Source organism: Ahaetulla prasina, chromosome 1 (genome assembly GCF_028640845.1).
Source record: "Ahaetulla prasina isolate Xishuangbanna chromosome 1, ASM2864084v1, whole genome shotgun sequence".
Taxonomy (NCBI): domain Eukaryota; kingdom Metazoa; phylum Chordata; class Lepidosauria; order Squamata; family Colubridae; genus Ahaetulla; species Ahaetulla prasina.
In genome coordinates this window covers 245,741,194-245,767,120 of record NC_080539.1, presented here as the reverse complement: position 1 = coordinate 245,767,120, position 25,927 = coordinate 245,741,194, and the positions used below count along the sequence as shown (strand labels likewise).

General features: G+C 40.8%; 1 protein-coding gene across 2 annotated transcripts in view; it reads right to left on the bottom strand.

Moving 5' to 3' along the window:
• MYLK (myosin light chain kinase) overlaps positions 1–25,927 on the bottom strand; it is a 207,630-nt gene that overhangs the window by 83,161 nt on the left and 98,542 nt on the right. Inside the window, exons 1-2 of one of the 2 annotated variants that reach the window (XM_058195207.1) lie at positions 12,345–12,396; positions 997–1,134 (exon numbers count right to left, since the gene is read on the bottom strand). In XM_058195207.1, the coding sequence (XP_058051190.1) occupies positions 997–1,134; positions 12,345–12,381 (175 nt within the window). In that variant the 5' untranslated portion in view covers positions 12,382–12,396. Of the gene's footprint in view, positions 1–996; positions 1,138–12,344; positions 12,397–25,927 lie in introns of those variants that run through there. The other variant, XM_058195197.1, reaches the window with a different exon arrangement.

The window sequence follows — 25,927 nt, the reverse complement described above, 5'->3', positions numbered from 1 at the left end:
TAAAACAAAGGCAGCAGGGGAAGTCTATGAACTGCAACTATAAGATAAGGCAGAACAAGAAACTCACATGGACTTCCTGCTGCCATAAGAATATTAAAAAGCTCTATTCTGAGTAAAATATAGGGATATAATATAGAATACGTATATGTTAGTGAATTCTTATCTGAACATACTGCACATGCATGCACACACAGACCAATTCTTTGGCTTTAGTCACATTAATGCACCTGTGTCTGATCAACTATTATTTTATGGCTTCCTATCAAAAGCAAACTATGTGTTCAAACATACATATTATGTCCCAGCATTAGTGGAACTGTCTTCCCCCATCTTTTTTCTAATCTTCTAAAACATGTCTTTTGTGAAAATAGAAATAATAGTTTCTTCATATGTGCTCTTGGGCACTTTTCTCATTGTGAGTTTTATTGTTTTGCACCCCATATAATCCTATTATTTAATAGAAAAACTGAGTTTTCACAAATCATTTCTCACTCTTCCATAGATCTAGAAGATAAAGGGTTTTATTTATTTGTTTGTACTAGTTTTATACCTAACCCAACCAGGGTCTGGCCAAACTACAACAAAGCCCAAAGAAATGTACAAAAACCATGTAATATAATTAACATATTAAAGTTAACATAAACATATTCCATAAAAAGAAGGCCATCGTTTTAAAGTTGCATGAAAACATTCTAGCTTTTTAGCCATGGATTGCTTTTAACTTCCTTTTTTTAAATTTCAAGCACTTCTTTGTTCTACAATGGCAGTGGAACCATCTATTTATCTTAGACTATATTGGTTTCCCATTATCCCTAATGATAAAAAGCTAAAAAAAGAAAAAAGGGAATAAATAAGAACCAAAGGCAAAAAGCCTGCTTGATTGCAAAACAGAATAATACCCTTGTTAAAATTCTGAACAGTTTATTATTTCTTACTTAGTTTTATTTCTATATTGCCTTTCTCCCAAGTAGCCCGTTAGAAAACACAAATATTTACCTGAAACTTCTACTGTCATAATCACCTGGCTTCCATCCATTACCTTGAGATCACTTAGGCCTTTCAGGAGTACCGGAGGAAAGGTTTTATTGGGTGCAACTGGATGTGCACTTTCTAGTTTAATTCTGCTCCTCTTTTCTGCTTAAATAAGGGACACAATGGTTTCCCATAAGGAACTCTTGTAAAAAAAAGATTCAATTACTCTTATCAGAACACAACTTAATAGGATAGCACCATTTCCAATGTAGAAAGACTCAACGCTACTCATCAGAAATCTACAAGTATAAGAAGTATAACTCTACATTTACAGATTATTATTATTAATCAGGTATTTTAATTTAGTTAATGCAAAAACTTCTGAAATAGTTATAAAACACATAACACCAACTTTATTATTTACACATCTTGGCTAAAGATAGAAGTAAAAAATAATATTAAATCACATCCTAATTTTGGATCACTCTTTTGAGATTTTTTAAAAAAGATCTTTGCCATTCATTTTTTCCCCTCTAGGAAATTTGTATAAATAATGAGAGCAATAATTCTTGCCTAAAGGATGCTATTTAGCTCAAATCTAACTAATGGTAAATTGTTTTTAGTGGGCAGCTGTCTTTGGAAGTATATTGAAAAAAGATGTCCAGAAGATTGAGAGAGATTTTTCTGCAGCTATTAGAATAGGAAATAATAAGAGCAGTGTGGTGGCCTAAAGGTGAAGATGCTCACCTCCCACTCGGAAGGTTGAGAGTTCAGTCCTAGGGAGTGGGAGATGTTTCTTTAGCAAGGCGCAAAGAGAAAATATCTGGTGCAAACTCCGCGTAGGCATCAGAAAGGGCATCTGGCCAGTAAAATGCTCAGCTCCATTATGTCGCCACGACTCCACCCCAAATAAAAGGATTAAAGGGTTATAAAAAGAAAAAAGTGTAAGAAATAATAAAGACAATGAAAATTGGAGTGGGGAGGGAATGGGAGGCTGGGAACCATAGAGCGCAAAGGAGCAAATATTTTAGAAAGAGAAGAATATAGCTTTCATACTATATAATGTAGCATATACTATATTTATATGGAAGAAAGATATGCTGTTAAGAGAACTTAAGAAAGATAGCTATTTTATTGTTATGAAAAACCCAATTCCATGATTGTTGCAATTGGTGGATTAAATCCCATCAAGTTTGTGAAAATCATCTTCAGGCAGCCAAATTGACTTTAAATCAGGATGAAAAGGGTGTAGCCTTAGAACCACATGCAGGTTATCAGCATCTCTTCTGGGCCTCCAGAGCACTCCTATTATCATGGTAATGAATTCAGGGGCAAATAATATCTCCAACTTGCAAATAAGCCTTATGTCCACTTAAGGCCTAAGACCTGTTTTAATCTTATCTATTTTTAGGGTACAATGGTTGATCTGATTCTTGTGTAGACTGAAATTGGGAGCTTTCTGTTTTAGTGAAAGGAAACAGTTTGACAAGCTGTTTTTCTCCTCATATTTTCAGGAAGGAATACAACAGAAGGAATAACCTGACCTATATTATTATTATTATTATTATTATTATTATTATTATTATTATTATTATTATTATTATTATTATTATTATAATAATATTAAATTTTTATACCGCCCTTCTCCCGAAGGACTCAGGGCGGTTTACAGCCATAGTAAAAAACAACAACAATATACACATAAAACCATAATTAAAAAACTTATTACACAAATGGCCGAATTAAAACATTTAGAATAAAACCCCATAAATTATAAAATATTAAAACATTAAAACTAATTAAAATCCTATTAAAATCCTATGCCAGTCCTGCGTGAACAAACAAATAGGTCTTCAGCTCGCGGCGGAAAGTCTGAAGGTCCGGCAGTTGCCGAAGTCCAGGGGGAAGTTCGTTCCAAAGGGTGGGAGCCCCCACAGAGAAGGCCCTCCCCCTGGGGGCCGCCAGTCGACATTGCTTGGCGGACGGCACCCTAAGGAGTTCCTCTCTGTGCGAGCGTACAGGTCGATGGGAGGCATTCGGTAACAGCAGCCGATCCCATAAGTACCCCGGCCCTAAGCCATGGAGCGCTTTAAAGGTAGTCACCAACACCTTGAAGTGCACCCGAAAGACCACAGGTAGCCAGTGCAGACTGCGCAGGAGTGGTGCTACATGGGAGCAACGTGTGGCTCCCACTATCACCTGCGCAGCTGCATTCTGAACCAACTGGAGCCTCCGGGTACTCTTCAAGGGGAGCCCCATGTAGAGAGCTTTGCAGTAGTCCAAGCGAGAGGTAACCAGAGCATGAGTGACCGTGCATAAGGCATCCTGGTCAAGGAAGGGGCGCAACTGGCGAACCAGGCGAACCTGGTAAAAAGCCCTCCTGGCGACGGTCGTCGGATGATCTTCGAAAGACAACCACCCATCCAGGAGGACGCCCAAGTTGTGCACCCTTTCCACTGGGGCCAATGATTCGCCCCCAACAGTCAGCCGCGGCTGCAGCTGACTGTACTGGGGTGCCGGCATCCACAGCCACTCCGTCTTGGAGGGATTGAGTTTGAGCCAGACCCGTACAGCTTCCAGACACCGGGACAGCACTTCGATGGCTTCGTTGGGATGGCCTGGGGTGGAAAAGTACAGCTGCATATCGCCCCAAAACCATTGATGATCTCACCCAGCGGCTTCATATAGATGTTGAACAGGAGAGACGAGAGAATCGACCCCTGCGGCACCCCACATGTGAGGGGCCTCGTGGTCGATCTCTGCCCTCCTGCCAACACCGTCTGCGACCGGTCAGAGAGATAGGAGGAGAACCACCGATAAACGGTGCCTCCCACTCCCAAACTCCCTAACCGGTGCAGCAGGATACCATGGTCAATGGTATCAAAAGCCGCTGAGAGATCTAATAGGACCAGGGCAGAGGAGCAACCCCTGTCCCTGGCCCTCCAGAGATCATCAACCAACGCGACCAAAGCCGTCTCTGTACTGTACCCGGGTCGGAAGCCAGACTGGAACGGGTCTAGATAGACAGATTCATCCAGGTATTGGGGCAATTGACGTGCCACCACACTCTCAACAACTTTCGTCACAAAGCGAAGGTTGGAGACAGGACGATAATTTCCTAAAACAGCCGGATCCAGGGAAGGCTTCTTGAGGAGGGGCCTCACCACCGCCTCTTTCAAGGCAGCGGGGAAAACACCCTCCATCAAAGAAGCATTGATAATCCCCTGGAGCCAGCCTCGTGTCACCTCCTGTGTGGCCAGCACCAACCAGGAGGGGCACGGGTCCAATAAACATGTGGTGGCATTCAACCGCCCCAACAACCTGTCTATGTCCTCGGGAGTCACAGGGTCAAATCCATCCCAAATAGTCTCAACAAGACGTGTCTCCAGCCCCTCACCTGGATCTACCCAATGTTGATCCAATCCGACCCGAAGCTGAACGATTTTATCGTATAGATAACCACTAAACTCCTCGGCACGGCCCTGTAAGGGGTCATCCCGCACCTCCTGATGAAGGAGGGAGCTGGTCACCCAAAACAGGGCCACCGGGCCGACGCAATGAGGGAGGAAACGTAAGAACGCTTCGCTTCCCTCAGTGCCACTAGGTAAGTCCTACTATAGGACCTAACTTGTGTCCGGTCAGCCTCGGAACAGCTGGATCTCCAGGCATTCTCTAGGCGTCTTCTCCGGCGTTTCATCTCCCTCAGCCCCTCGGAAAACCAAGGAGCTGGTTGAGATCTGCGCCGGGTCAGAGGCCGCAAAGGCGCGACACGGTCTAAAGCGCCAGTCGCGGCTCGTTCCCAGGCCACAACTAACTCCTCAGCCATGCCGTGGGCCAGATCCTCAGGAAGTGGCCCAAGCTCCATCAGGAACCTCTCCGGGTCCATCAGGCGCCTGGGACGGAACCAGCGTGTTGGTCCCGTTTCCCTGCGGTGTTGAGCGGCGGTCCGAAAGTCTAGACGAAGGAGAAAATGATCTGACCATGACAATGGCTTGGTAATTAAATCTCCTAAATCCAGATCATTTAACCACTGTCCAGAGATAAAAATCAGATCCAGTGTGCCTCCCCCAATGTGAGTAGGGCCATCAACTATTTGTGTCAGGTCCAGGGCCGTCATGGAGGCCATGAACTCCCGAGCCGCCATTGATGACAAGCCGGTTGATGGTAAGTTAAAGTCCCCCATGACTATAAGTCTGGGGGTCTCCACCACCACCCCGGCAAGCACCTCCAGCAGCTCGGGCAGGGCTGTAGTCACGTAGCAAGGAGCCATGTACGGCTGTAGTCACGTAGCAATATATAAATTCCAGAATATAACTTCACTCAAATAAAAACATCCATGTAATTATTTTATGGCATATTATTCTCATTTAACACTTCGTTAGCTAGTATTTAAAACTGGCACACTGTTGTGACCCAGGTTCCTGGACCCAGACTCCTGGACTCGGATGATTCAGAAAATGAGGGAGAAGACCTGGCAAGCCCTGCTTCTCTTGAGCCCTCTCCCTCCCTGGCACCCACTCAAAGGGAGGAGGAGGGGCCGGCAAGCCTGATTCTCCCGGGCTTTCTTCTGATTTGGCAACGCCCCAAGAACAGTTTTGGAGGGACGCAAGGTTACGAAGGCTTGATCGGCGTGCGCAGCAGCGGAAGAGTTGGGACAAAGCCAAGTCATAATTGTCATGCAGTGACATCTGCAGAGACTATAAATAGGAGGCGGGACTTCCTGGTTTTTTGTCTCGGACAAAACAATGAATTTGGCGCAAGCTAATTCATGGAGGGAAGAATATATTCGTGAGTAATTCTGGCCTTATCTATAATTTCCTCGTTATCTCCAGAAACTTGGCAGGCCCGTGGGTAGACGTGGCCAGGACATGTATCTATGTAAATAAAAGGAAAAAAGGAAGGCCTCTGACGGACTCTTTGCTGGGAGTATTGGGGAAGGAAACAGAACATTTTGTCCAAGACCTGACTAAAACATCTTCCACCAAAGATGGACCAGCAGCAGGTACAGCAGCAGTTAGAGCAGCTACAAGCGGCTAATCAACAGCTCCAGCAGCAAGTGGCTCACTTGGCAGGCCAACTTGCTGCCAGGAATGTGCCTGCAGCCCCCATCCTCCCACTCCTCCTCCTCGCCGCAGTGCCCGATAACCGTGCGGATAAGTTTTCTGGGCAGCCTGAGATGTTCCCGACCTTCTTGGGACAGTGCCAGCTCTACATGGCTATGAGGCCAGAGGATTTCCCAGATGACCGGGCTAAGGTGGCCTTCGTGATTAACCTTCTTTCCGGCTCGGCTGCTCGATGGGCCACGCCCTCTTGCTCCAGGACAGCCCCTGCTGGCGGACCAACAGCGTTTTGGCAGCACCTCGCACCATGTATGAGGACCCGTTCGAATGCTGGCGGCAACCAGGCGCCTTAAGGAACTCCGTCAAGGAAACGCCCCTGCAGGAGTACATCGCAATTTCGTCTTTTGTGCCAGGACTCTGACTGGAATGATGCAGCGCTGGTGGGCGCGTTCAGGAGGGACTCTCAGAGGAATTGCAAGACGAGCTGGCCCGCGTGGGCGCGCGGACCCTCGACAACTTGGTGCCCTTTGTCTCCGCCTCGATGCCCGTCTGCAACGGCGACCGTCCCGTCGCACCCCGGGACCCTCCGTCGACATCTGCACCCCACTTCCTGCACCACCAGCACCCAGGGTCGCCCACGTTTTGTAACCGCTGCGGAAGAGCCCATGGAGTTGGGAGCGCCAGACCTCGCCTAACAGCCCAGGAGCGGAACCGAGGCGCCAAGGGGATTGTGCCTGTACTGTGGGGAGCCCGCCCGCCGCTTCTTGCCCCAGAAAGCGAAGTGGGGCACGCCGCCGTCCCCGAATCACAGCGTGACCAATCGGGAAGCGGGCAGGCCCGACCTCGGGAAACCCTAGGTCGGGCACGTACTAAGCCCCACTGGACGTTGCGGAAGTAGACTCTGGGCCCCTCGGCATCTGATTCTGGACACACGGATATGGTTGGGGAACCAGTCGGACGGGCTCCAGGCGCATGCGCTGGTGGACTCAGGGCCACAACAAACTTTATGGACCAGGCCTTTGTGACCCAGTTTGCGGTCCCGTGGTTCCGGTGGACCCTCCGATGCGGTAGAGACAATTGATGGGCGAGAACTGGTGTCCGCCCCATTAAATTCGCCACCCAGCCTTTGCGCCTGGCTATTGGGGACCATGAGTAGGCGATCCAGTTTTATGTCACGGCGGACCTTCATTCTCCCTTGGTCCTTGGGTTGGCCTGGCTTCGGACCCACGATCCTCAGGTGGCCTGGTCGCGAACGCCATCTCTTTCCCGAGTCTGCAGTGCGTCGATCACATCCGCCACACCTGTGCCGGCCAGAACGTCCCCACCGCTGCCATCACCTTGCCTCCTGAGCTGACGGACTTCGCCGGCGTGTTCAGCGAGAAGGAGGCGGACCGACTACCCGCGCCGGCCCTACGATTGCTCCGTGGACCTTCTGCCCAACGCACCACTGCCTGTGGGACGCCTGTATTCCATGTCGGAGCCCGAGTTGGCCGCCCTTAGGGACTTCCTGGACAAAAACCTGGCCCGAGAGTTCATCCGGCCTTCAAAGTCCCTCTCTCGGCCCGGTCCTCTTTGTGAAGAAGAAGACAGGGACTTGCGCCTATGCTGTGGTTACCGCCGGCTAAACGCCATTACGGTGCGGAATCGCTACCCCCTGCCGCTCATCCCGGTGCTACTGGAAAGGTTGCGGGAGGCCACGATCTTCACCAAGCTCGATCTCCGGGGGGCCTACAACCTGGTGCGGATACGAGAAGGAGGCGAATGGAAGACGGCATTCGCACCGATACGGACACTACGAATACACTGTCATGCCATTTGGGTTGACCAATGCTCCCGCCGTTTTCAGCACTTCATGAGCAGCGTGTTCCGAGACATGTTGGATCGGTCCGTGGTTATCTACCTCGACGACATCCTGATTTACTCCCGGTCCAGGAAAGCCACCTTCGACACGTCAGTCTGGTTCTGCAACGCTTGCGGAGCAACAACTCATTGCGAAACTGGAGAAATGCGTCTTCTTCCGGACTTCCATAGAATTCCTCGGGCATATCATCTCGCCCGAGGGCATAGCCATGGACCCATGTAAAGTAGAAGCTTTGTGTAGCTGGGAAGCCCCTCGTCGGGTGAAGGATGTTCAGCGCCTGCTGGGCCGCCAACTACTACCGGACCTTCATCCGGGCTTCGCCACACTGACAGCTCCACTTACCCAGCTCCTCAGGAAGAAGGTTGCATTCGGTGGGGTCCCCGCAGCAAGAAGCATTCACAGCCCTCAAGAAAGCCTTCGTCACGGAACCCGTCCTGAGGCATCCCGACCCGCTCCGGCCTTTTGTGGTGAAGCGGACGCGTCCAATGTGGCTCTGGGGCGGTGCTGCTACAGGCTCCGGCAGAATGGCGGCACACTTTTCCCTCGCTTACTACTCCCGGAAACTCAACCCTTCCGAGCGCAACTACACTATCTGGGAAAAGAGTTGCTGGCTATCAAGGCTGCATTCGAGGCTTGGCGACACCATCTGGAGGGCCCGACATCAGGTGGAGGTCGAGCGGACCATCGGAATCTCGAGCACCTCACCACAGCTCGGAAGTTGAACCAGCGGCAGATCCGGTGGTCGTTGTTTTGCCGGTTCAACTTCCGCGTGACCTACATTCCCAGCGGTCACAACCGGGCGGATGCCCTGTCCATAAGCCAGAGTACCTCTGCGCCAAGGACCCCTTCCTCCACGGACAGTGCTGCGGCAGAAGCCTTGGCCGCAGCACGGAGCCAGTGGACTTGCGGGCCCAGGTGCGAGGCGCAGCGCCAGGACGCCTGGTCGCAGCAAAGGAGGCGGAGGTGGGCCCCGTCTCCTTGGACCTTGGAGGAGGACTTACTCAAGTTTGGGCGATTATATGTGCCCACAGGACCACTCCGAGCCCTCGTCATGACCCAGTGCCACGACAACCCTGCAGCAGGACATTTTGGGTTCTTCAAGACCCTCCACCTGGTGACACGGACCTTTTGGTGGCCCAGTGCGGCATGATATACATGCCTACGTGACATCCTGCGTGCCGTGCCGGCAAGCCAAGACCGCCACGGGGCCCCTCCGGCTCCTCCAGCCCTTGCCGACACCCGACAGACCCTGGGGGGCGATCTCTATGGATTTCCTGACAGACCTGCCGCCGTCCTCTGGGTTCACCACGGTGCTGGTGGTGGTGGACATGCTCACCAAGATGGGACACTTCATCCCATGCCGCGGACTGCCCACAGCCGCAAAAGCAGCCCGTCTCTTTCTGCAGCACATCTTCCGCCTCCATGGTCTACCGGACAGGGTGGTTTCGGACCGGAGTTCAGTTCACAGCCCGCTTCTGGAAGAGCCTGATGGCGCGTTGGAGGTGCAGGTGTGTCTGTCGTCATCGCACCATCCGGAGACCGGCGGGGTACAGAGAAGGTCATCGGTATACTGGAACAGTATCTCCGTTGCTTCATCAACCAGCAACAGGACAACTGGGCCGACTACCTGTCCCTGGCGGAGTTTGCTTTTAACAACTCTCAGCACACCTCTACTCAGATGACCCCGTTCTTTGCCAATGTGGGGTACCATCCGCGGCTCTTCCCTCTGGCACCACCGGACTCTCCTGTTCCCGAAACGCAGACCTTCCTGACGGAATTGCATGCGGTCCAACAGTTGGTACGTCAGCAGCTGAATCGGGCAAGGAGGATTACAAACGGTCCGCCGACCGCTCCCGACGGGCAACGCCCCCGCTGGCAGTTGGAGACCGGGTGTGGCTCTCCACCAAACACCTCCCGTCCGACCGCCCGGTAAAGAAGTTGGACCACCGATTCATCGGCCCGTTCCCTGTCGAGGCAGTCATCAACCCGGTAGCCTACCGACTGACCCTGCCACGATCCATGCGGATCCACCCGTTTTCACGGTCCCTTCTGGTTCCTGAGGCCACACCGAGTCCCCTTCGGTGCCCAACAGCACCGTCACTGTCGCTGAGGACGGATCGGAGGAATCTGAAGTCCACAGCGTCTGAGACTCTCGCTGGCTAAAGGGTCGTTTCCAATATTTGATCGCGTGGAAGGGATACGGGACTGATTTCTCCTGGGTAGATGCCTCCGGCGTTCATGCCCTGACCTGGTGCAGGCCTTCCATGAGCAGAACCCAGCCCGACCGCATCCCGATCGTCAGCCCCGGGGGAAGGGCCCTGCGGTGAGGGATAGTGTTGTGACCCAGGTTCCTGGACCCAGACTCCTGGACTCGGATGATTCAGAAAATGAGGGGGAAGACCTGGCAAGCCCTGCTTCTCTTGAGCCCCCTCCTCCCTGGCACCCACTCAAAGGGAGGAGGGGCCGGGCCTGATTCTCCCGGGCCTTCTTCTGATTGTAGCGCCCCAAGAACAGTTTTGGAGGATGCAAGGTTACGAAGGCTTGATCGGCGTGCGCAGCAGCGGAAGAGTTGGGACAAAGCCAAGTCATAATTGTCATGCAGTGACATCTGCAGAGACTATAAATAGGAGGCGGGACTTCCTGGTTTTTTGTCTCGGACAAAACAATGAATTTGGCGCAAGCTAATTCATGGAGGGAAGAATATATTCGTGAGTAATTCTGGCCTTATCTATAATTTCCTCGTTATCTCCAGAAACTTGGCAGGCCCGTGGGTAGACGTGGCCAGGACATGTATCTATGTAAATAAAAGGAAAAAAAAGGAAGGCCTCTGACGGACTCTTTGCTGGGAGTATTGGGGGAAGGGAAACAGAACACACACATATTGCATGTTAGGCTGACTGGTATGTCTTCTTAGAATTTCCTGGATGCTTTAGTCAGCATGGCTTAACTGGGCTCTTGGCCCAAACTCAGCCAAGTATGGCATGTCTAGCTCAGAATTTTTTACTTGCATACTACAAGAAGACACTTAAATAATTCATTGTACTTTGTCAAGATGAAGGTACAATTCCCTTTTTATATGCACTATAATTTAATTCCAATAATTCTTTCTCTTAGCCCTCCTATTGTTTAGTGAAGTTTTTTTTTTGCCCTGTACTACTTAGCTTTGAAAGTAGATGATTAGTCTTGTTGACATAACTGCCATCTCTACCTTAGAAACTATGGCTCTCAACATCCACAAACTATTAATAGAACTAATTGGGTTATAATCTTTATGTGATGTTCAGGAAGAAAAATTATGAGTCCTTTACATTTATTTCATGAGCACGTAAAAGACACTTAAGCAATGAAGCTTGCCATGCATTATTTAAAAGCTTTAAATATTCTATGGACATATAAATGAACAGTGTTCAATGGTGCTTTTATATATTTATATCTATCTTCCTTGGTGTATGGGAATGTCAAACATGCATCTGAGAATATTTCTTTTCTCTTTATCCACCCAGTTGAGCAAAAACTTTATAAAAGGGGAGTAGGGGTTTTTGGCTTTTGTATTAGGGTTTTATTTTTAGAAGTTGCTCAGAATTGGGTGGCAATATAATTATTTTTTAATAAATAATAAATAAATCCAATGATCCATTAATAAATAAATGTTGATTTCTTTTTTAAGATACCACAGACATTTTAACTTCTACAGCTGTGACTAGTAACAGACATGACTCCTTTCAAATTTATATTGAAACAGATTTTAATCAATAATTTCTATTATTACTTAGCCCATCTAAATATATTAAATAAATATTTTCATCCTGTTCTTTGAGGGGAAATTCTTCTCGTCAAAGAATTGATGAATGTTGTCATTAAATCTCCTCTTTTGGTCAGTGGCTATTCTATATATTCTTATCACACTGAAATGAGCAAGGCAATTATAAATGTGCCATGACAATGACACAATCTTTATTCCAAAACACATTGCTCAAGAATCATTGAGTTATTCGGTAATAACTCACCAGTAGTCACTGAGAACTGACACTAAAATCCGTGTATTTTGCTTCTGAACTCAGTATAATTTACTTTTGCGTATAAAGGTGCAACATCAATAGAATACAATTTTAACAAGAGAACAGGAAAGATTAATCCTAATTCTTTTTTAAAAAATTGTATCTGTCATCTTACAATGTGTTATCAAATACGCCCGTTCCCCCTTGCCCCATTTATATGTGTGTCTCTTCCTTTCAGTTTTAATACTTTGCACTCCAACCTTGGGAAGTTATAATGACACAGGATGCAGATTCCAATGAAAAAACAAGAAGCAGCTTCTCCAGTTACTAATCTAAAAATGGCCATGCTTAGTCTGAATGGTTAGAAATGGAAAAGGAAACTTCTAAATCATAAAAACCATTTTTATTACACATAAAGTTCACAAACAATTTTCCCACAGCACTCCTTCTTACTTAATACAGCAGCTTGTTCATGAATGAAAAGGGCCATCTTTTAATAGCATCCCGACTGTGAGTGGCATACAATGCTCCTTGAGTCAGCTCCCCAGAGATTTAGGTTCAAGTGCTTCTTCCAGAGAAATACTTTTTTTCAGAATGTAGAAAATGCCCTCTGCTCTGCTTTACTTTCTTCTGCCCATATGACAGTTTCCCATGATCACAGCCAAAACTATCAGGAAATTGAAAGGATATTAATTCACGTGCCAGTTTCAAGATTCTAACATTCCCCAGTCTGAGGACTGATGTACTAAAATGGGAATGCATTAAAGTACCTTCCTAATGTTTCTTCACTTGCTTAACAATATACTTCAAGAACTCAAATTAGTATCTGACTGGCCAGCAGTCTGATTCATTCAGCAATACAAACAGGGGAAGCCACCAATAATTGCTGCTAGCATCTCTTAGCCAATCAGTGGACTTCTGCTCTTAACATTGCATGTCATCAAAGAGTTAATATCTCAAAGACCCATGATTTGGTTCACATTTACTTTTATATCCTACCCTGTTTCAACTTCAAGCACATTTTACATGGGTAGTTCTTAAAAGTAATCTCTCATTCATTTCTCATATGGCCACGTTATGTTAAGTGCCTCCAAGTGTAAAGTATGGGGGAGAGGGCCAAAGGAGAAGAGAAACTGCTATATATAATATGTAGATAGATCTCCTTCCCCACACTTTTTTTTTTATGGATAAACATATAACATAGTGTAAATGTGGAATGATTTCTAAGAATAGACAGAGAAAAATTCTCAGCTTTTTTTTTTTTTTAGATTTGAGGAATTCCCTGTTGTGCCCAAGAATGGCCAAATTTCTATTCTTAGTCTTTGAGAATTTCCTATGAATATTGCTGTCGTAAGTCCTTCTGTTCTCAAAACTTTAAGCAGGTCCTGAAAGCCTGAGAAATTGGCTACTTTTTTGGATATTTTTGTGGAAACCTCTGCACATATTAAAAATACAAAAGGAAGAGTGTGTGTGTGTGTGCATTCATTTCTTAATACTTATTCACAACTTTCTACACATTTTTCTTGTATTGGTTCTGGTATCTAAGCTGACTGTGTTACCTATTTGCTTGTCCATCAAATGAATGGCTATCACTTCAGAAAATGAAGTCAAGATCTTTTCTCCTTTTATAATGCAAAACTCACAAATTTAAAACTAATCAAAGAGTGGCTTTATTTTCTCATCAGTAAATTCTAAAAAAAATAAACTAAATCCAAATTTAGAACGACAGGGAATCATAATCCCTAATGTTTAGTTTCAGGAAAAGAGATTTAAATCGGCCAAACGAGTCTGTTTGCCAGAGCTTTAGAATAAGGCAGCCAAATAACGCCTAGCTTGAATCCTTTGCAGACACACATGCTCAGCAATACTGACCATTTATGGTGATTAAAATATTGTGTTGGCTCCCAGTCTCATAAATCAACTGAGCTGCAGAAAAACACTTAACTCTCAAAGTGCTAGTTTGCTAAGCGTGCAGAGAAGTAGACATACAAATATTCATGAAGCCAAATCACTCAACCAGCATCTTTCAAATAAAATGTTCCACATTAGAGTTCAGCTCCATTCTGGTCTACATCTAGACATCTCCCCTTAGTTATGCTTTGATGCTATTAATTCAAAGGGAAGAAACAAGCTGCTTAACAGGAACCCAAAATGCAAAGTCATTTGGTTTCTGTTTCTTGCTACAAAAAGTGTTTTTAAAACTGCAATCCCACAAACAGCTTGAAATTAAAAAGGTGTGATATGTGTAAGTCGCATTACAATCAATATAACATTCATGGATTTGTTTTCTTTAATTTCCTATTTCTTCATAGCTCAGACTGGATTTTCCCATCAGGGAAAGCATCTACTTTTGCTATGTCTGGAATTGGACAAAAGGATGAGACTGAGAGAAAGCAAACCTTCTCAGCAATTTTGTATATACACAAGATGATCTCTAAATATAACCCAGTCATAATGGCTGTGAGATAACTTTTTCAGTCTAGCAAGAAATAGATACATTGCTTATCTAAATAATTGGGCAATCCACTCTTGGCTTAAATCAAAAGAAATGCAATTAATCCCAGATATGGTCATGTCAGTTTTAACAACTCTATTTAGACATAAATAAAGCAGCTTTTCTTTTGACTGAAGTACTTTCAAGACTTGGTGATAATATTTAATGATACAAAACATGCTATCCAGCAAAAGTTCCATCTCCTTAAACGCAACCAATATTCTGCAGGTTTTTTTTTTCTTAACTGCAATATGGAGAAGGTTAATCTAAGATTTTATTACATTCCAAGATTGATAATAATTGTTTACTGCATTATTCTGGTGGCTCAGCAGACTAAGTCTGTCTGTTTTATAGAACTTCAGATAAAGAAATTAAAACTTAACTAAGGCAAATCACCAAAATCTTTTTTAATATATGATGGACAATCCGTTCTTGGAGGACACTTGGAAACAGAGGAATGGTACTTCTAGGGAACATATTTATTTTTCAAAAATACATAGATCAGTGGTGGGATTCAAGTAATTTAACAACTGGTTCTCTGCCCTAATGATTTCTTCCAACAACCAGTTTGCCAAACTGTTCAGACAGTTAACAACCGGTTCTCCCGAAGTGGTGCGAACTGGCTGAATCCCACCACTGACATAGATCCTTTTAAAGAATTGATATGATATGATTTCTAAGAAACTTGCAAATAAGATCTCTACCTCTGTGGCTCAGACTGCTAAGACAGTCTGTTATTAACACAGCTGCTTGCAATTACTGCAGGTTCTAGTCCCACCAGGCCCAAGGTTGACTCAGCCTTCCATCCTTTATAAGGTAGGTAAAATGAGGACCCAGATTGTTGGGGGCAATAAGTTGACTTTGTATATAAATATACAAATAGGATGAAGACTATTGCTAACATAGTGTAAACCGCCCTGAGTCTTTGGAGAAGGGCGGGATATAAATGCAAATAAAAAAAAAAGATGGAGGTTCTACCTAAGGTTTCTTCTAATCACAAGCCTATCAATTTGATGCCTAAGAGAAAATTTACAATTTTTAGGTGGAGAGTGAATGAAGGCTTATTACAGAAAGATTTGGTGATGGACAACTGTAGATAAAGGAACGGACTTAAAGACCATTTGGGATGCTAGTAAAGCTTTTATGAGAGGTTATTTTAATCCAACATAATCAAGAGTTAAAAAGAGAAATCTCAAGAAAAAATGCAGACATTTTGGATGAAATTAAAAAAAAAGAAAAAGATTTACAAAAGTCATTGATTGATACAACTATTATATATCAGATAAAACATCTATAACAATAATTATATGTGCTAATAGATAGAAAGACAAAATTAAATATTTGAAACAGAAGAACTTTTAGTTTGCAAATAAACCGGGGAAATGAGTGACATATAAATTGAGAAAGGAAAAAGAAAAGAAAATGGTATTGAAAATTCAAAAAGGAGATAAAACATTAGTGGATAATATGAATTTGATAGAAACACACACTGTTGGAAATGGATGAAACACCTCATAAATTAAACGTTCAAGACAATAACATAATATTCCAGAAAAGGATCATACCATTTGGCACATGACAGGAACTTAATTACTTTTTTAGATAGAAAAGACTCCCCTACTGTAAGATACTTTAATGACCAGAAAAAAATGTTCAGGGCAAATACAAATGTGTAACACAGCTTTAAATATATCTACTGATATGTTAGAAATATATTTTAGGAACATAGAGAGTGAACAGCAATCCTAAACAGTCATATACTTTAGGAGGGAAAACTCCTGAGGGCTCCATTTTGGGTTTTGGGGGCACCATTAAATGAACATCACTTAATCACAGTGTCTTGTGCATTCTATTGCAATTGTATTCAAGACAACTTCATCACTCTTCCTAGAAATGCTATAAATAATGTGCAAGAACCATGTTGAGAACACGCTGCATTTTGAAGTGGAAAATTTCAATTTCAAGGAGCATCTAAAGAAAAGTGATACTGAAAGGCTATAGTTTTTATTTATCTGTATGTACATCTATAGCTACTCTGCCCTCCAAAAGACTTGAAAACTTACTGTAATTTGTAAATGATGCAGAGCTTGTTCTAAAACTCCTAATAAATATTGACTGAGCAATTAGACGAACCATAACATGAAGATATTGTAATTTTTTTTCATAGTATAGCATTCTAAAATTGCTATGACTGTAATTTTGATTATGCTGCTTAATAATTCTAAGAGTCTCAGCCCCAACGTATCTGTAGAATGTCAAATTATAATGGCTTTCATATTGGATGTACAGCATGCCTCTATATTCATTAGTCATACAAATCTAAAGAAGCAGACATACTTAATTTTTTAAAAAAATTAAACCCTTTCAGAAAATCAATAGTTTACAGTTTCCAGAAATCTGCAAAAATGAGTGGTGATTTGATGTAGCCACTTTCTAAATCATCAAAAGTAATATTTATTCTATCTTGAGCATCCTCAAAGTTTAGATACAAATTGATTAAACATTACAATAAAACAGAGTTGCTATGGTTACATTTCTATGTTTATAGATGTTTCAGCCTTGGGTTACTTTTAATTTTGGTTTTATTAAAACAATTTGCATACTGTAATTAATGGGCAGGACCAAATTAATTTCTATAAAGCAGACTTACTAAAATCAATATGCCAAGTTATGAAGTAATACATGACAGTTGAAATATTATGTTTTTCTAAAATAAGTTAATGAATTAGACAAAACAACTCACCCATCTCCTTAAAGTTTATGTATCAAGCAGAGTTAGGCTTAAATTACCAACCAATAATTACTGTGTAACTATCACCTTTGCTTTAATATGATTACTAAATCATTTAGTATGATTACTATATAAAAGATATGTTTATGGTTTTATAAATATATAACCACAACAAATAAAGCCACCCAGAGTTGTTGGATATGAGATGAGTAGCAAACAAATCCTATAAATAAATAAATAGCCACAACAAATCAACATATTCCCTTTTGTACTAACTGGAAGAGAATCCTACCTGGACCCCTACACTGCATTTTGCAGCCAGCATCTCTGGGTTGAGATAACCTGCTCAGAACAGCTGTTCTAAAAAGATTTTACATGACTCTAATCTGGTAGCCTGCTGATCAATGAATGGCTGCTATAAGCAGATTATGAGAACTGCGGCTATCTAACAAAAACATTTAATGCTAAGGAGCCTACATGAATTATCCATAGACAAAGATAAAGATATTAAATTTCTGTCATAAGGAAAATTTTCTAAATTTTAATATTTATATACTGTTTTATATTTTGATGTTTTATTGTGCACCTCCCAGAGTCTCTCTTCGAGGGAGAAGGAAAACCTAAGTACTCTGTTTCCCCAAAAATAAGTCATCCCCTGATAATAAGCTCAATCAGGCTTTTGAGCACATGCTCAAAATAAGTCATCCCTGAAACTATTTAAACGCAGAGCTGGAAATCAGGTAAGAGGGAAAGAGGAGCCCCATCTTGCTTCATGCACCCCAAAATAATAAGACCTCTCCAAAAATAAGGCCAAGTGCTTATTTCAGGGTTCAAAAAGAATAATTCATTTATTCTTATTTTCGGGGAAACACAGTATATGCTATCGGCTGCTTGACTTTTCACCAAATTATTAAACGAGAAGATTAATCAAAGTACTGTAAGCAAAATATTGCAAATGATAGGATGCTCACAGACTTCCTGGTTGGCTCCGTTAGCAATGGAGGTGATCTTTTTGGTCACCAACCTCTGGATCGTGTTGGACTGCTAAGACAGCGACAATCAGCTGTCCAGCGGTTCAGAAATCCCCCTCTTCGGGAGAAGAAGCGGAGGAGAGCAAAAGAAGCAGAGGTAGAGCTTCCCTAGAGCTCCTGGAAGATACCAGGGGGCTCGAAGGGTTAAGCCCCCTCAGAACTTCAAAGTGCTCCAGATCTGAGGCTTTTCTTCCTGCTTTGGCAGACCTAATTGCCGCGACCAACTGCCGGGACCAATTTTAACTTAAAGAAGATAATACCGGACTGAACAGAAACAGGAGAGCTCTAATTATAAAAGCAAGTAATCAATCAATTCCCTGTTATTTTTTTTTTAAGTTTTGGCTTTGACTTCAAAGCGAAAATGGCGGTTGTTCTTTAATGAGCTATGCAGTTGAAAATGAAAGTGTTACAGTTCTCACTGTCTGCTGCTTATTGCTGAAGGTCAGCTGGAAAATTTTTTAAAACATTGTAATGAGAAGGAAGAAGAGATACTGAGACTGTTTTTAAAAAAAAAAAGACTTAAAAGGTTTATACGTAACATTAAGTTAAAGAGAAATTTTAAGAGATGGCAGCAAAACAATTAAAGTCAACTGTTACAAAAACCCCAGGAACATTAACACCGGGAGTCTCTCCAGCACATACAGCAGATACAAAATCACTAAATTTGGAAGCACTTCAGGATAATCTGAAAGAATTTATGAAAGAATCTCTTAACGATGCTATGAATTGGCAAACTTCCCAGATAGAAGATAAGTTTAAATTAATTACAGAAGAAATGTCAGAGATGAAAAAACAGATGTTAGAAATTCAAACTGGAAATAAAGAAGTCAAAGAAGGTTTGGTGTCAGCAGTACAGGGTCTGGCATCAAATGTGATTTTACTGGAGCAGGAAGTAGAAGAAATAAAGAAAGTTAATTTAAAATTGGAAAATAAGATTGAGGCAGTTCAAAGTAAAATGGATAAAGTTGATGATGAAATTGTTTTGGTACAATATAGAGCTATGGAACTTGCTTTACAAATCCGTGGACTGAAAGAATGTAAATATGAGAATTTGAAGCAAATTTTTTCGGAGGCCTTTGCAGAGATTTTGGCAGTTCGGCCAGTAGATGTGGCTTTTTATATTGATAAAATTTATCGTGTGAATTCCTGGATAGCAAGACAAAGAAATCTTCCGAGAGACATTGTTATTTATTTTACTACTAGAACAGTGAGAAATGAGATTTTACAAGCTTCTTTTAAAGGAGACAAGATTCAAGCGGCTGGCCAAGATATTTTAATACTAAAGGAAATTCCCCCCAAAATGTTGAGAGGTAGGAAGGAGTTTGCTTTTTTGGTGAATGAACTTAAAAAACGTCAGATTGAGTATAGATGGGATATCCCAACTGGTATAATAGTTTACTATGAAGGGAAAGCACATCGTCTTAATACAGTCAGTAAAGCACCAGAGTTTTATGCTTATGTGCTTAAAGCTGGAAGTCCACCATCTCCGGATGGTAGGAGAAAGGAAGGTGAAATTAAAGAAAAAGAAGTGATAGTAATGGAAGAAGACCTTTTACAAGCGTTGGATGTGTCTAAGATGGGATCAGAGATTCCAAAAGAGCCAAGGATGACAAGAGCAGCTGTCAAACGCAAGGAACAAGAAGAAAAGGCTCAACAGGCTCAATCTGCTATTACCAAGATGGAAACAGTGGGAGGAGCAAGGCCCAAAGAAAGATATGATTTGCGGCTGGTGCTTCAAAAGTTTCTGATTGCTGATAATGGCAATTAGACTTTTATCTTGGAATGTTAATGGATTAAACTCACCACAAAGAGAAGAAAGATATTTCATTATTTGAAGCAATTTAAACATGACATTGTATGTTTACAAGAAACACATATTAGAACATTAGACCAGAAATATTTGATAAATTCGAAATTGGGAATACATTTTGTTGCATCTGCTACAGAAAAGAAGAATGGACTAGTTGTTTATATAAAGAGTAATTTATCTGCAACATTAATTGAGGCGGATAATCAAGGAAGATATATTGCTATTGAACTTTTATTGGAAGGGAGAAAAATACTTTTAATAGGAGTTTATGCACCAAATCAACAACAAGAAAAATTTTATAAGTTTTTACATAAACGAATAACATCTTGGGATTATAAAACTTATATATTAATGGGTGATTGGAATGGAGTGATGGATACCCAGAAAGATAAAAGAAGTCTTAGAAATATTTCCAATCGTGTAAAACTGCCAAAGGCATTCTTTGATTTGATGGAAGATTTAGAATTGAGAGATGTATGGCGAGAACGCAATGAAAAAGAGAGAGATTTTACATTTTTTTCTGACAGACATCAATCTTTTCTAGGATTGATTTTATTTTAATTACTAATGATTTGTTTTCAGAGTGAAGAAGACAAAATTTGTTCTAGAACTTTGTCTGATCATAGCCCGGTATGGATTGAGCTAGATCGGGAAAAAGAGGCCAGGAGATCATGGAGGATGAATGAGAACTTGTTTAAATATGAACAAAATGTAAATGAATGTAAAACTCTAATGAAGAAATTTTTTTCTTTGAACATGGATAAAGGGACACCTATAGAGATAGTTTGGGACACCAGCAAAGCTTATATGAGGGGAATTTTATTAGAGATGAATAATAATTATAGAAATAGACTTCACAAAAGGCGAAAAGAATTAGAAGAGGAAATTAAAAGGAAGGAGCAGTTATTGGTATGTAATCCAGGAGATAGTAAAATAAAAGAGTCAATAAATATATTAAGAGGTCAATTTAATATGCTAATGGCAGATCAGGTGGCAACTAATTTACAATATGCAAAACATAATTTGTTTAATCATTCTAATAAACCTGGAAGGTGGTTAGCATATTTATTAAGAAAGAAACAGAAATAACGTATAATTGATAAAATAGAATATAGAGGTAAAGAAGTATATCAGCAAAATTTGATTAAAAAAGCTTTTTTAGAATATTATACTGTTATATTCTAGAGATGTGATTAATGATAAAGATATAGATAGATATTTACAGGACCACGGTATCTTAGAAATTACAGTAGATCAAAGAGAAGAGTTGAATCAATTAATTTCTTCAGAGGAAATAGTGCTTGCAATCAAGCAGCTTAAAGCGAATAAAGCACCAGGTACAGATGGTTTGACAACTACTTATTATAAAATTTACAAAATGAGATGATTGTACCACTTAAGGAGTTATTTAACAGAATACAAAGGGGAGGAGAAGCTCCTCCTTCATGGAGGACAGCTTTTATCTCATTAATACCTAAAGAAGATCGAGATGGTGTTAAACCAGAGAATTATAGGCCAATATCGCTTTTAAATACTGATTATAAGATATTTGCTAAGATATTAGCGAATAGATTGATGCCACTGATGAATCAATTAATTCATAATGATCAATCAGGATTTATTAAGGGGAGACAGATGAGATATAATATGAGACAAATTGTAAATTTACTTGAATATTTGGAAAGAAACAGCCAGGTCTCAGCAGCATTCTTCTTTTTGGATGCGGAAAAAGCTTTTGATAGATTGGATTGGCAGTTTTTGTTTAAAGTAATAGAAAAAATGCAATTTGGGGATTATTTTATTCAAGCAATTAAGGCTATATATCAAAAGCAAACAGCTCAAATAATAGTAAATGGTGGATTAACAGAATCTTTCAAGATTGAGAAAGGGACTAGACAAGGATGTCCCTTGTCACCATTATTATTCATTCTAACTTTGGAAATATTATTGAGTAAGATACGTGGTTTAGATCGAATAAAAGGAATTAGAATTAAAAATCAAGATTATAAATTAAGAGCGTTTGCAGATGATCTGGTTGTTTCTTTATCTCAACCAATACATTCAGCTGTATATTTGATGGAGACAATTGATCAGTATAGTAAGGTATCTGGGTTTAAAGTGAATCAACAGAAGACAAAATGATAATTAAAATATGAATACACATCAGAGGAAGAATTAGAATGAATAACTGGATATGAAGTAGTTAAAAAGGTTAAATACTTAGGAGTATACATTACAGCATCGAATGTAAAATTATATAAAAATAATTATGAGGTATTGTGGGGAAAAGTAATTAAAGAAATGGAGAAATGGAAGAAGTTACAATTATCATTGTTGGGAAGAGTGGCAGCTATAAAAATGAATGTTTTGCCTAGATTTTTATTTTTGTTTCAAATGATTCCAATATTGGAGAAAGATGCAAATTTACAAGAATGGCAAAAGGATTAATAATTTTGTATGGAAGGGTAAAAACCGAGGATAAAGTTAAAAATAATGCAAGATGTTAGGAAAGAGGGGTTTAAAATGCCTAACTTGAAATTGTACTATGATGCAGTTGTTTTAGCTTTAATTTCTGATTGGATTAATTTAACAGAGGAAAGGATTTTGAATATAGAAGGTTATGGTTTGTTATATGGATGGCATGCATATGTAATATATGACAAGAAAATTGATAAGACATTTAAGAATAATATGGTCAGAAGTGCTTTGTTGAAGATTTGGAAAAAATAAGTTAGATGGAAAGATACCAATATGGACCATCCCCAGACATATGATAGAGAATATAAATATATTACAAAAAATGGAGGTTATCACTTACAAAGAGCTTTTGACTATGGAAAAAGGGGAATTACAGTTAAAATCTAGAGAGAAATTGAGGGATGAAGGAGAATTTATCCATGGTTCCAGTATGGACAATTGCAATCTAGATGGAAAATAGATCAGAAAATTGGTATAAGGCAAAGTGATGATAATTTGGTAAAACAAATAAAAGATCAAGGTCAACAGCATATAAAGAGATTATATAATGTATTGGTTGAAATTGATTCAGAAATGGAGTTGGTTAAAGATTGTATGGTAAAATGGGCACAAAATTTTCAACAACCTATAATGTTAGAAACATGGGAAAAAATTTGGGTGAGGAATGTTAAATTCACACAAGCACAAAATTTAAGAGAAAATTTTTATAAAATGTTTTATAGATGGCATTTAGATCCTAAAAAACTGTCATGTATGTATCCAAATGTGAAAGCAAAATGTTGGAGATGTGATTGTGAGGATGCTACCTATTATCATATATGGTGGACTTGCAAAAAAGTTAAAGCCTTTTGGATTAAAAATATGGTGGATTATGCAGAACATTTTGAAAAAGAAGATCAAGTTTGTTCCACAGTTCTTTTTATTAGGAATAATTCCAGATTGCACTGTTATAGAGACAAAACTGATTTTGAACTTAATAACTGCTGCAAGACTATTGATTGCACAATATTGGAAGAAAGAAGACTTACCTACAATTGGAGAATGGATTAGTAAAGTATCAAATTTAGCAGGAATGGCAAAATTTCTGCCTACTTGGAAGACTGTACACAAGAAAAATATATTTTGGAATGGAGGAAGTGGATTGATTATATTCAAAATAAGTATCAGATTAAAAAATATCAATTAGTTTTTGAGTGAAGTTAGGAATTGCTATGTATTAGTTTAAGAAAGAAGGGAATTGATAGTGTGATGGTGTGAAATGGAATATGTTTTATGTTATATATTAGATTATGTTTGTTAGTTACAATACCTTGTATTCTGTTCTGGGAAGTCTCGGGGAATGGGGGAAGGGAAGACTATAAATTGATTGGTTGCCATTGTACAGGAATAATGGTAGAATTAAACAAGTTGGAATGGTGTAAAGTCGGGACTGCTCGGTAACCACTCCCGAAGGAAAGGGTAAGGAAAGAGGAGTAAAGAAGGAAGAAAGTAGGTAGGCAGGTGGGTAGGTAGGAAAGAAGGGAGGGAGAAGAAAGGATAAGAAGAAGGAGAAGATAGAGGGTTAGAAAGGATGGTAGTGAGAAGTGGGAAAGAGGAGGGGAAGTAGGAAAGCGAGGAGAAGGATGGTGGGGAAAGTCGAAGAAGGATGAGAAGGGTAGAAAGGATTAAGGGAGGGAGTGGCGGTCGAGCAGCCCTGATGGAGTATAATTTGAGTATAGGATCGATTGTTGGATAAGTGATTGTATTGTACACTGGTCAAATTGTGGGAATTATTATGGAAAATAAAAATTTTGCCCTAAAAAAAAAAAAAATATACAAATAGAATGAGACTATTGCCTTATACACTGTAAGCAGCCCTGATTGAGTATAATTTGAGTATAGGATTGATTGTTGGATAAGTGATTGTATTGTACACTGGTCAAATTGTGGGAATTATTATGGAAAATAAAAATTTTGCCCTAAAAAAAAAATATACAAATAGAATGAGACTATTGCCTTATACACTGTAAGCAGCCCTGATTGAGTATAATTTGAGTATAGGATTGATTGTTGGATAAGTGATTGTATTGTACACTGGTCAAATTGTGGGAATTATTATGGAAAATAAAAATTTTGCCCTAAAAAAAAAATATACAAATAGAATGAGACTATTGCCTTATACACTGTAAGCAGCCCTGATTGAGTATAATTTGAGTATAGGATTGATTGTTGGATAAGTGATTGTATTGTACACTGGTCAAATTGTGGGAATTATTATGGAAAATAAAAATTTTGCCCTAAAAAAAAAATATACAAATAGAATGAGACTATTGCCTTATACACTGTAAGCAGCCCTGATTGAGTATAGATGGGACATCCCAACTGGTATAATAGTTTACTATGAAGGAAAGCACATCGTCTTAATACAGTCAGTAAAGCACAGAGTTTTATGCTTATGTGCTTAAAGCTGAAGTCCACCATCTCCGGATGGTAGGAGAAAGGAAGGTGAAATTAAAGAAAAGAAGTGATAGTAATGGAAGAAGACTTACCTACAATTGGAGAATGGATTAGTAAAGTATCAAATTTAGCAGAAATGGCAAAATTTCTGCCTACTTGAAAGACTGTACACAAGAAAAATATATTTTGGAATGGAGTGATGGATACCCAGAAAGATAAAATTTGTTCTAGAACTTTGTCTGATCATAGTCCGGTATGGATTGAGCTAGATCGGGAAAAAGAGGCCAGGAGGTCGTGGAGGATGAATGAGAACTTGTTTAAATATGAACAAAATGTAAATGAATGTAAAACTCTAATGAAGGAATTTTTTTTCTTTGAACATGGATAAAGGGACACCTATAGAGATAGTTTGGGACACAAGCAAAGCTTATATGAGAGGAATTTTATTAGAAACGAATAATAAATATAGAAATAGACTGCACAAAAGGCGAAAAGAATTAGAAGAGGAAATTAAAAGGAAGGAGCAGTTAAGGGGCCGGTGAATAGCGCAGGCTGGTAAAGCCTGTTATTAAGAACACAAAGCCTGCAATTACTGCAGGTTCGAGCCCGGCCCAAGGTTGACTCAGCCTTCCATCCTTTATAAGGTAGGTAAAATGAGGACCCAGATTGTTGGGGGGGCAATAAGTTGACTTTGTAAAAAAAAAATATACAAATAGAATGAGACTATTGCCTTATACACTGTAAGCCGCCCTGAGTCTTCGGAGAAGGGCGGGGTATAAATGTAAACAAAAAAAAAATTGGTATGTAATCCAGGAGATAGTAAAATAAAAGAGTCAATAAATATATTAAGAGGTCAATTTAATATGCTAATGGCAGATCAGGTGGCAACTAATTTACAATACGCAAAACATAATTTGTTTAATAATTCTAATAAACCTGGAAGGTGGTTAGCATATTTATTAAGAAAGAAACAGAAACGACGTATAATTGATAAAATAGAATATAGAGGTAAGGAAGTATATCAGCAAAATTTGATTAAAAAAGCTTTTTTAGAAT